The following is a 12,825-nucleotide window of genomic DNA, read 5'->3' as shown; positions in this document are numbered from 1 at the left end:
TTTAAATTATAATTTTGAATATTACTTATTTATCAATTATTGTTCATAGGAACAACACATTTTTGTAAGCCTTAGATTTAAAATTTATAATATCTCTAGCATCATTCGTTCAAAATACTTGTTTATTACCTTCTTGAAATGTCACAAGTCACATTTATTATTGGATTATATTGTAAGTTTTTTTTTAATAAAATTTTAAATTTGTTTTAATTTTAGCATTTTTCCTAAAAAAAAAGTCATACTATAAAGTAAAGGTAATGGATATTTTTATAATAAAAAAATACTAATTAGTTAGATATTATTTAAGCAATAACAAAATGACTCATTTTGAAGATATCGCCTCCAAGTCTACTGGGGCAGCAATGTTCATAAACATATCAAAGACACTTATAAGACACTAAATTTATTCATGGTTTGCCAACGGTGCTTTACTATGGACTCAATTGTTCCCAAAGGTGCTTTACTACGGAAATAAAGACGATAATTGAGTTCAGCTTCCCAATCTAAAAAGAAATATTATAAGCACTCAATATGCTGTGTTCAATTTAAAATGGGAAGAATACGTGATTTAAAAAAAAAAAAAAAAAAAAAAAAAAAAAAAAAAATTGAAATACTTGGTGGCCCATACACTAGCTTCTGAGTAGCTAACATTACCGACGCTATTGGTACCCAAATCAGTATCTCTGTAGTTCAGATATGAACCCCTTGGTGACTTTGAGACATGAGGTCTCATATAATCATAAATCATTCTTATCCTATCCAAGTTTTGATCCGCAGCCTCCACACCTTCCTCTTTCCAATTCACTGAGTATTGGATTTTGTATATGTTCCCTGATCTATGTGGAAATGGTGTTTCAGACTCGGAAATCTCACTCATTTTTCCACCATAAGGATTGAATGTTAGTGCCGGCTTTCGTAGTTGCATCATTTTCTTCCATATACCTTCAAGACCCGTCTTTGAAATCGGTTCTTGGACATAATCTGATTTCTTCTTCAAGAACTTTTCTGAATCTGGTTGTCTGACAAGTAAAACATCCAGGGATGTTCCAATTGCATAATTAGACCAATAGAGCACCGATTCAATCCAGCTCATTTCAATGCAATCCTTACCACTTAAGCCCAATTCAGGGAAACTTTGATCCATTAAAGCAATGAGATTTTCTGCATTTCCAAGGAATAAAGCAACAAATTTAGCTTTTACGGTCTGATGGCTCTTCTTATTCACTGGTAGCACAACTACCCTTATAAAGAGATCTTCATGCATCTTATCAGCAACATATTGCCATTGATAAACAATGTCGGTAGCGCCATCTTCTATGGTTTTTTCAACTCTAAAAACCGTGACAATTTCTGGGACAACAAGCAACTTGATTTTCCAAGAAACGATGACTCCGAAGCTAGCTCCACCCCCTCCTCTAATGGCCCAGAAAAGATCTTCCCCCATAGATTCTCTATCTAAAACTCTTCCACTAACATCAACCACTACTGCATCAATGATATTATCCACAGATAGGCCGTATTTTCTCATCATGTTACCGTACCCACCTCCGCTAAAATGGCCTCCAACACCTACCGTGGGACAAACCCCAGCTGGGAATCCATGGATTTTGCTCTTCTCTGCTATTCTATAATAAAGCTCACCAATTGTTGCCCCGGAATCAACCCAAGCGCTCTGATCTTCTATGTTGACATTTATGGATCTCAACTTGAACAAGTCAATGATGATGAACGGGTTGTGTGATACATATGAAAGGCCATCATAATCGTGACCACCACTGCGGATTCTAACTTCAAGGCCGTGGATTTTAGAACAGATTATTGATGCTTGGATGTGAGATACATGGGTAGGGGTTACTATGAAAACTGGTTTTGGGGTTGTAGATGAAATGAACCTGAGGTTTCTTATGTAGGACTGCAAGACAGTTGTGTACGAAGAGTTGTTGGGGAAGTAGGTGACTGAAGAGATTGGTAGGGATGATTGAGAATGGTCTGAAAGACATTGGAGGAAGCTCTCTTGGGCTGGATCTGAAGCAGTCATTGAAACATGTAGCTGAAGAAGGACTGCGAAAACTGCAAGAATTGCTGAGCTTAGAGTCCTCCTCATTCCTCGTGTGTGTCTGAACGATCAAAAGCTTAGCTGTGTTATTATTATTTTTATTGGTTTTATGCCTTTTACTTTATCTTATTGCCGTACAATCAAAGAGATGATGCACATGCCCTTCGATCTTCGTGAATGTTTGGGACCACAACTTGGGAGACATTATTCACTGCATTTGAGGACCACGTTAGCAGTGTACAATAGTTTTCCCATCAATACAAAATTGCCATATATTTTAATTTGGAAAATACTATTGCACATACACATACGCTAACACAAACACAAACACAAACCCCGTACACACACATTGCTTTATTTATTTATTAAGGATTGTCAAAAAAAAAAAAAAATTACGAATAACGAAAAACTCTATTTAAAATCATACCTAAGCATGCTGCAATCTAATTTATTAAGTCAGAAAATCTAAGCATGATTTTTATCCTTACTAATCGTTGGCCCACGCAATATGTTAGAATAAATAATTATTTTGTAATTGTAATATAATGTATAATTTGTTCTCTAATTTTTTTTTAAATTAATTTGTTCTTCCTTAAAATTAAACAATTTCTATTTAGTCCAATTAGGTATACTTCGGTCCCACTCAGTTCACTTGATTGATTTTAGTCCCCTTTAGTTCATTTTGGACTAATTGCGTCTTAAATTGATTCTTCTCATAAGTTGCTTTTTCAAGTTTAGCTCAAAAATTCAATTTTTAAATTAATTTTTGGGTTGAAAAGTATGAAATTTTAATATAATTGGACTAAACTCCTTAGTTTTGAGTTAAAAAATACAAAGAAAATAGACATTAGAAATTTGAAATATGAGCTCTAAAATGCAATAAAAAATGATAAATAAAAGTCCTATTCGGTCTTCGGTCCACTTTGGTTCTATTTAGTCAACTTTGGACCTATTTGTCTCATTCGGTCCACATTGGTTTTATTTGATCCATTTTATCCACCTTGGTCCATTTCAGTTCTATTTGGGCCATCTATTCCACTTTGGTCCTAATCTATCTATTCATTCTTATTCAATCCTAATTCGGTCCACTTTAGTCCACATTGGTCCCATTTGGTACTATTCTGTCCATTCGGTCCCTTCGTTCCATTTGGTCCAATTTGATCCATTCAAATCACTTCAGTCCAATTTAGTTCATTTTCGTTGACTTCAGTCCATTTTTATACATTTACATATAAGGAAAAGACATGTTTAGATTGAGAGCGCATATTCTAAATCCAAATTTATTAAAAATATATATAAATCTCAAGCTCATAATATCTAAAATTTTAAGCATGACATTTATTATTGCTAAACTTTTGTTGAGTCACATTAGCTAGCATTTCCGTCCACTTGGCTTGGCTAAATTTAAGCGAAAGTTTTTCTAAACATGAAGGCGATGAATATACAAATCTAATCTTTAGGGTAGTTACTCATTTATTTTAAAGTCATTACTTTTAAATGAATTGCATGAGGTTGATTATAACCTTCAAGCAATATATATATATATATATATAAAAATTATTCAAATTCTTTATTCTCTTGAAAGAGATTATTATAATAATCAAAACTCATAAAAAACTTATATTGAATATGTATAATTTATTCCCAAAAAAATTTAATAATTTCAAAAATCAATTTCCATCACTCTGTTTTTTCAAATATATAGTTTTATAATTTTTGATGTATTTGATTGATATTATTCTTTTTTTGAAATGATCCATATTCTTCTAACTATTGTCTTTATACATTATATTTTCCTAGTTTCTTTTGGTACAATTAAAATTTTTAAGTTTCAAAGTTAGTATTCAAATTATTATTATCTTAAGGAGATTATTATGATAACCAAAATTTATTATATAATTACAATTGATATTACTTAAATAATTTTTTTTTAAAGATATTACTCAAATAATTGATAGTATGCTCAACCAAACTTATATTTTCTCATTCTTAAGTAGGTACACCAAATAGGATTGAAGTGATTTTGAAATAGACCAAATGGACCTAAGTGGACTAACTTGGACCGAATAGACCTAAGTAGGTGGAATGCACCAAAATAGACCAAATAGACTGAATGGATTGGATTGGACCGAAATGGACTAAATTGGATGGAATGGACCAAGGTGGAGCGAAAAGGACCGTATTGACCGAAGTGAACCAAATGGACCGAATTGGACTAAAATCGACTGAAGTAGACTAAAGTAGACTGAGCCGGACTGAATAGATGAAGTGAACTGAAATAAGCCAAATGTCGATTTGTAATTAGCATAACCAAGATTGTGGTTGTTGGGTTAAGATAGCTTAAACCCGGTTAATTAATTTAATTGCTTAATTTGATTAATTAAGTTCAATTGCATGCAAAATGTGAAGGCACCAACAAATTACCAAAAATATTAAGTGTAACAGAAAATAAATTAGACACGGTGATTTGTTGACAAATGGAAAAAATCTCGCAAGACAAAAACCTCAGCAAGTGATTTTAAGGTCACTATTCCCAAGAATCCACTAATCAACAATTAAGCGATTACAAGTATAAGGGATCTTGCCAACAACCTTGGCCTATCTTGAAATACCAACCTACAGTTGAACTTTTGCTTCAATACCCAATTGGACTTGATCTTGTAGTAGCCTTCTTTTCCTTCGATGCACAAACCTCCAATTTATGACTAACCCTTTGCACGGATTCCAAGTACGTGACTAACTTCAACAACTTGAACAAATGTTGTTGGCTGCAAAGTTCTCAACTTCATTAATAATAAAGATCTGGAAGCACTCGGTTATAAAACCCTATGGTGTACAAATGCAGTAACTTCACACAAAGAAAATAAGTCTCTTGGTCTCCATATCCATGTGTGATGGCCTTTGAAATAATCTTTATATATGTCTAGAGTTGTGAGAAAAGAAATCCTACACAAATACATAAGACTGGGCCGAATTTCAGATATGGAAATTCTGAAATCGTAATTCTTGATAGATCGAGCTACCATTGAGCTATATGTTGAGTTTCACATTAAGTCTCGATAGCAAGCTTTTGTTAAGCTATCTGTCGAGACTTAATGAATAGCTTTTCTTCACTTGTTTCTTTGACCAATCTTCATGTCTTTAATATTTGACTTGAACAACATGTTTTTTGAAGTACTAAATCCATTTTAGATCTACCCAATTACAAGTAAACTGTATTTTATCAAAAGATTAGCCAATTACAAAAATATGACCCTAACAGTGGTTTGATAGAAACTCAAATTATTACGTCCAAAATAATCAAGTATTAACTCAAGAAAAAATCAAATTGAAACTAAGAGAGAGAGAGAGAGAGAGAGAGAGAGAGAGAGAGAGAGAGTACTTGTAATGGGGAACTAAAAAATATGACACCAAAATGTATTAACTCATAATAGAGTTTAAAAATCCTAATGATTCATCAATACAAATTAGAGTTGCAAGAAAAAATAAAAAATAAAGAGAGAGAATGACTACTTTTTCAAGAGAGAAAAATAAGAAAATTATAGAAAATAATATGAGAAGAAAAAAAAAGTAAAAATAAAAAATATAGTAAATAAGCACCAAATTATCCTAATTAGATCATGTTATATAATAAAATAAAATTATATTCTTATATACTATCTATATAATGTAATAGGAAAACTGTAGGGACCGGATTTAGATAGGCCCCAACAATACATTTCTAGAGAGTGGGATGAAGAATTAGGCCCTAACCGACTCACAACCTTACCCCCAGAACCTTTTCTCCTTGAAGGAGGATGAAGCCAACTTAGTGCTAAGGGTAGCTCCTCGGCCCTTGTCCGAGGAGGTTCCTCCCCACCAAACTGCTTTGCTTGCCCTTCTTATATAATCCTCTTCCTCCTATCTCTTTCCTCCATCTGTCGACCATTCACTTGCCTTCTCTCTGACCGTTCGTCCCATCAGAGGCCTTATCAGTACTTGAGTGGTTCACAAGGACCAATGTTACCCTGTCTAGGACTTATATCCCCATTAATGCGGCTAGGGGGTTAGGTGAGTGCATTCAGTGCGGAGGTGACAACCTGTTCTTGGCTCGCTCCCCCGCCTGGAATTAGCCTCGACACGCCGAGGACAGGGATGTCCTTGGCATGGATCCAACAAAGCTTAGGTCTTCATATGCCATCCTCGGACGATCATTCCTTCTTGGCATGGGCCATGGGCCGAATGCAAGATGGGCCAAAGCTACCAGGCCCACGGGCCCCACAATAGCCCCTCAAAATCCTGCTGCTCGTTCACTCGGACGGGGAGAAGGGTTTTGATATCCACGGGCCCTCTGGACGATTCACCCCACCTCGGCCCACATCGGGGTTGGTGACTTTTCGCCCGCCCAATGTACGTTTTGGCGTTTCGAGACTCTGTGTGCACCTGCATTAAATTTTGGCGGCTCCACGTTCCCTACTTCCAACGATGTGATGGTAATCGTTCGGTGGGGACTTCCTGCCTTTACGGGTGGGAGGCTATGCAATTGTGAACTTAAATTGGGGATATAAATACTTGTTTGAACCATTGGGCTTCCTTATTTGTGCGCTCGTGAACTTTGGTGCGTATACCTTGAATCTGATTCAACTTCCATACTGCCTGAGGAGGATCTCTACATCTCTGTAAGTCTTCCCCTCTCAGTAGCATAAAATTTTCTTTGATCCTACTCTTTCTTTCCTTCTTTCGGATCCTTTGGTCGTTGCTAGGAATTGGTAAGTTTAAGAAGCTGGTTGAGTCCGACGAGATGATGAAGAAATTCATTGCCGATTATGGGATACCCAGTAATGTGGGTTTGAGGTATTGTGAGGAAGGGGAGTGGCGTATTAAGAGAAACGAGGGTGAGGTTGTGATCCCCATAGTCACCTTCGTAGAGGGAGGGATGAGAATCCCTATGAGGCCAGTGACGAGCAGATACCTTAGGCATTTTCGATTGGCTCCTACCTAGTGTGCTGTTAATGTATTTAGGATACTAGGGTGCGTAGACACCTTGAATGAGAAAATAGGGTTGAGATTAACTCACCATGACGTGAACTGGTGCTACAACCTCCAACACTTGAGGGGTAAAACGTATTATATGAAGACGAGGGATGATAGGGTCCGACTTATCTAGTGCCTTCCCGATTCTAATAAGGGGTTGACTCAATATTTCCTCATTGTGTCGGGGGAATGGCACGATGGTCTCCATTGCCCGACAGTAAAGGGGGAGCCAGGTAGGGTACTCGAAGTAGGGGGCGGTCTAGATTCTTGTATTATTTTTTGTTGCGTATCTGTTTTGATTGATTAATCACAGGAGCTTTGTTTTTGTTTCTGCAGATCCGCACGCCTTCATGCGTCATTTTCACCTGGTCAACAAGGAGAATTTAAAAGCCGTTCTTAGGGCGGAACTCTTTCTGAACGAGGCCGATAACCAGGTTAGAGCCGTCCACCACATCCTCAGATGTGACCCAGCCCAGAAGTCGTTCCCGGTCCCAAAGCACGTTATTAGGGCTCGTGATCCTCAGCTTAGGCAGATTACTGCGGTGGAGGACGGTTTTGCATTTTCCGAAGGATCTTATACTTCCGGAAGGCATTCCGTTAGCGGGTTCTTCCTCATCTTGTTAAGCAACAGAGATCGAGGAAGGGAAACCTAAGGAGGCAGGGGAAGTGGTTGAACTGAGCTCGTCCGAGGACAAATTTAGTGTGTTTAACCTAGCTGATCAGCCCGAAGATCCCTCCAGTGACTTGGGAGACCCCCATTTGTCTGAAGCCGATCTTCAGTCCCCAAGGGTTGGTATTCAAGCCGAGATGGGTTTAAAGAGACAGCCCCAAACCAGCCTTCTTGACCTGCTTGAGGGCAACTCCGAGAAGGGCGTGCTAAGAGAGTCACAGCCTAAGCCCCCATCACTTCCGCCCCAGCCTTTGCCTGTGCACACCAGGTCGTCCTCAATCCCTCCAATCTCAGCTCCTCAGTTCGAGTCTCCAGACCTAAAAAGGAAGAGATCTTCTAAGGGCAAGGACCCTGTGGATGGGGGCAAATCCTATTCTCCACCAGAGGAATGTGGAATCCCCCGACCTTCCAAACAATTGAGGCTCGGTGGTCAACGTAAAGGAAAATAGATCGCCCAGCAGTCCGAGGCCCACGCCTGGCTGCCCGCTGCCATGCTCCATGGTCAACCCTTGATGGATGACGCAACGATCCGGGAATCTCGAGGAGGCGAGGGGGCTCTCGTAGCCGACGCCCTGGAGAAGTCTCTTCTCCTTCCCGCCGACATGGCCGAGCTCGGGAGCATGAGCGGGCCAAAGGTTGCCCTTAGCCTTAAGAGATATCTAGGCATGGTGGGTCCCCTGGTACTAGTTTACTCTTATTCGAATTTTATTGCTCAGCACCTTCCCTTCTCTTTACGGCGCACTTGCTTTTGTTGGCAGGCTGTCCAGGCCATTTTCAGGCTGGATGAGGAGGTTGACGGCCAGAGTAACGCTTTAGCATAAGAGCGTGACAAGTTCTTGAAGGCTACAAGTACCCTTAAGAGATCTGAGGCAGATCTAAAAAAGGCGATCGAAAATCTAGAGGAGATGACAAAGGCTAGAGATAAGGTAGCCTCTGACCTAGCCACGGCTACGAAGCATGCCGGGGATCAGACAAGGCGCTTGTAGGATGTCGAGGGCCACCTACGAGCTGCCAAAGAGGACAACGCCAACCTGAAGAGAAAGTTGGCCGAGGTAGTCAGCGTGAGGGGCATTGCCGAGCATGCCAGGGACGAGGCCGTGAGGGCCAAAGATGAGGCGGTTTTTGCGAGAATAGATGCTGAGCGCTCCGTAGAACAGGCGGAAGAGGAGGCTTTTGCCGAGGGGGTGGCTAAGATTGAAGCCACCTTTAAAGCTCAAGTTCCTGTAGTGTGCAGGCGCTTCTGTTATGAGACCTGGCATAAAGCCCTTAACCAAGCGGGGGTTGATGTCTCGTCCGACCTCAGGAGGGCAGAGAGAGTACATTACCCCTTCGCAATTCACAAGGTTGTCCCTGTCGCCTCCGAGGAGGGGTCTGTATTACCAGCGGCAAGTGAAAGTCACGACAGAACCGCTGGGGACACCTCTTTAGCTGACAGACCTTTTGAGGAGGCTGAGCCCCATAGAGCGTTGGAGGGGGCCGGAACCGAGGACCAAGAAGTGTCCCAAGATATGGCGAGGCTTCCTGCTGACTCCCCAACCAATCCCACGGTCCCTCCGATTTCCCCTACCGTGGAAGGGTCCTCTGAAGCAGCCCCTCCGAGCCATGGTCCCTAGGTGTTAGTTGAAGCCTTTTGACAAGCCCCCCAAGACATTGGCCTACTGAGTTGGAAATAGCATACGGCATAGGACACTTTTATTTGCTTTCTTTTTCATTTCATTTTGCTTCTTGCCTCGGGGGCATTGTAATGAAACTATGCATTTTCTATTTGAAATGAATATTCAATACTTTGCTTCTAGTTATTGATGCTTCCTTTTACTTGCCGTACTTTAATATCTTGCCTAATACCCTGGTTCTGTTTTGGACTTAGTCTCATGAGACCATCAGCTATCCTTCAGGCATGAATCCGAGGACTGGGTCACAATTCGGCTCTGGTTAATGCTTTGGTTCTTCCGCAAATAGTTAGTTTAACCCCCCGGTTCTTCTGCATGTATCTAGTTTCCCGTAGGTTTGCGTCCTTGGGCCATGCAATACCTCGGTTCTGTTTAGTACCCAGGTATAGTTGAGTGGTTAGTTTTCCCATAGGCTTGAGTCCGAGGACCATGCAATGCATTGGTTCTATCTAACACTTCCATTCTTCTATAAGTATCTAGTTTCCCCATAGGTTTGAGTCTTTGGACCATGCAATACCTTATTTCTGTCTAGTACCCAGGCATAGTTCAGTGGTTAGTTTTCCCACAGGCTTGAGTCCGAGGACCATGCAATGTCTTGGTTCTGTCTAACACTTCCATGTGGAATGAAGGAGTTTGTCCTCGGCTCCTAGAATCTTACTTTTGGTATGGTGACGTCCTCGGACACGCTTCATTGGAAATGGTTCCTTCTCGAGTCGGGCCATTAACTCTACGGTGCTCGGGGTAGGGGCGGTTCGAACTCCGATCTTATATGTGGTCGTCACCTCGCCTTCATCTCAAGCTCCCATCCGCCTCAATTACGAGGCGTCCCTTGACTGTTCGCGCTCCGCGCTTGGCGTTTCGATGCGCGAGACGCGCTCTCATTGATGTCCTTGTAAATTGATACAAATCCAGCGGCCTACGGTCCCCTTGGGATGTGGTTAGGATTAATACCGCTGATAATTCCCTTTTTGAACTCTGTGTGGATCAATTCCCACCAGTCTCCATCCTCTATATAAGGCTTTTTGGAGGGAAACGCCTCTCCACACTCCATGAACTCTCCAATCACAACTAGAAACACGTCCCTTCAGCTCCCCGAGCCCCTTCAACAACCCTGCCAGGATTGTGACCAGAGTTGGGAGACATGGGGCGGTCCTGGGTGGGTGTGAGGACACACAGGGCAAAGGCCCTACCTTCCCGGCTGAGAGCCATTGTGGCCGTTGTCCCCGCCAGACTTCCGGCGAGGCAGAGCCTTGGCGTCACCCTGATAATGCCGTGCATGGTGGCCAGGAGGGAAGTCCCTGAAGTACCTAACGCTCTTCCCCGGGGCGCACCCCTGCCGGAGGAGGCGCGCAAGATCACATCATGTCTGGTGCCCGAGTGTTGCTGTCTCCGACGGCTAACCTTCATGAGGCCTGGAGAGAATCAAGGGAACGTCATGGGGAAGGGCCTCCCGGTGCCCTTGCATCGGCTTCTCTCTTTGTTCCAGCTCCACCGCATCGGCCAAGGAGTTGTTGGTAGCATTAAAACATGCCTGCCTCAGCCCCATTCCTTCTAGCTAGTTTTAGAATAGGTCCACCTGGGCCTCTATTTGTAGAATTGGCTTTAAAACACGTCTGCTTGAGCCTCTGTTTGTACTTTGTATTTTCTTTTCATTTAATAAAATACTATTATGTTTCCTCTATTTTTTGTTGAATCTCCTGCTTTTCTGCAATGTTTTCCTTCTTTTTTTTTTTTTTTTTGCGACGCATCGTTGTCAACCTTCTGTAAACTAGATACTTAGGAGCAATCGGCCGTTGCGCTTGCTAGTGCTTCTTCCCACAGACGGCGCCAATTGTAGGGACCGGATTTAGATAGGCCCCAACAATACATTTCTAGAGAATGGGATGAAGAATTAGGCCCTAATCGACTCACAGCCTTACCCCCAGAACCTTTTCTCCTTGAAGGAAGATGAAGCCAACTTAGTGCTAAGGGTAGCTCCTCGGCCCTTGTCCGAGGAGGTTCCTCCCCACCAAACTGCTTTGCTTGCCCTTCTTATATAATCCTCTTCCTCCTATCTCTTTCCTCCATCTGTCGACCATTCACTTGCCTTCTCTCTGACCGTTCGTCCCATCAGAGGCCTTATCAGTACTCGAGTGGTTCACAAGGACCAATGTTACCCTGTCTAGGACTTATATCCCCATTAATGCGGCTAGGGGGTTAGGTGAGTGCATTCAATGTGGAGGTGACAACCTGTTCTTGGCCCGCTCCCCCGCTTGGAATTAGCCTCGACACGCCGAGGACAGGGATGTCCTCGGCATGGATCCAACAAAGCTTAGGTCTTCATACGCCATTCTTGGACAATCATTCCTTCTTGGCATGGGCCATGGGCCGAATGCAAGATGGGCCGAGGCTACCAGGCCCACGGGCCCCACAAAAACATATACAAAAAAAAAGAGAAGAAAAAAGATAACAACTTAAAAAGACACAACTTAATCACATTAACCCAAAGTAGAGTTCCTAATAACACAAAATTTATCAATTTAAAGTAGAAATGCAAGAAAAATATAAAAATCCAAAAATATGAAAAAAAAAATTGAAAGAGAGAAATAACACTTTGTTTTTGGGAACATTATGTATAGAATGAGAGATAGAATTGTAAATTTATAGTAAGATGAGGGGAAGAAGAAAAACCAAAACTAAAGGAAGATAAAAGGATATAGAAAAAGTAATATTAAAGTAGATAATAGTAGGGAGATGAAAAGGTAGAAGGGCAAGGAAAAGTTGGAGAAAATATAATAATAAGTTGGGAAATTAATAAGAAAAAAAGTGACGTAAAAATATGAGAGAGAATGTTGATAATGGGTGGATTGATGTGGCTCAATACGAGCATAGCAATAATAAATGTTACGTTTCAGCTTTTAGATATATATAGATATGGTCAAACTACATATACACGGGGAAGTTGTTTACATAGGACATCGGTCTTATGTACGTACCTTCATGCTTGAGTACACATCTTTTTTTTTTTTTTTTTTTTACCAACTAAGAAAAAAAAATTGATGTAAAAATATGAGAGAGAAAGGTGTAATGGCATTCGGATTGCCAAATTTGCAACAACATAAACAAAATCAAGAACACATTTGGGGACAACTAACACATCTTGTTTAAGAAACTTATAGTTTCCATGATTCCTTCATTCAGATTTTCCTATTTCTCAAATATTATTTCAACTCTGTTAAGTTGTGATTTTTCTTTATTTATGTTGGCTATATTTCATGCCAATTTCTTTGTATTTTCATACATAATTTCTATGTATTTTTTGGGCTTTTAATATATTTGGATTGGGCTTAGAAGGTCATGAAGAGCAGCTAGACGGTGAAACTTACAAGATGACTCTCCCAAACAACGCGTGAGTGGACATGTAGATTGCAGTATTG

The 12,825-nt window shown here is 40.8% G+C and overlaps 1 protein-coding gene across 1 annotated transcript; it reads right to left on the bottom strand.

Moving 5' to 3' along the window:
• Positions 1-604: 604 nt before the first annotated feature.
• LOC111984213 (tetrahydroberberine oxidase) lies at positions 605-2,150 on the bottom strand (the record flags this gene model as incomplete). The annotated part of the gene is made up of 1 exon (XM_024015838.2): positions 605-2,150. A coding segment is annotated over exon 1 (1,500 nt), but the record flags the coding sequence as incomplete, so codon positions are not given.
• Between the last annotated feature and the right edge of the window lie 10,675 nt (positions 2,151-12,825).

This window comes from Quercus suber, unplaced genomic scaffold, assembly GCF_002906115.3.
Source record: "Quercus suber isolate HL8 unplaced genomic scaffold, Cork oak 2.0 scaffold_32, whole genome shotgun sequence".
Classification (NCBI taxonomy): domain Eukaryota; kingdom Viridiplantae; phylum Streptophyta; class Magnoliopsida; order Fagales; family Fagaceae; genus Quercus; species Quercus suber.
The sequence above is the reverse complement of the archived record's forward strand: the minus strand, read 5'-3'. Positions and strand labels throughout refer to the sequence as shown.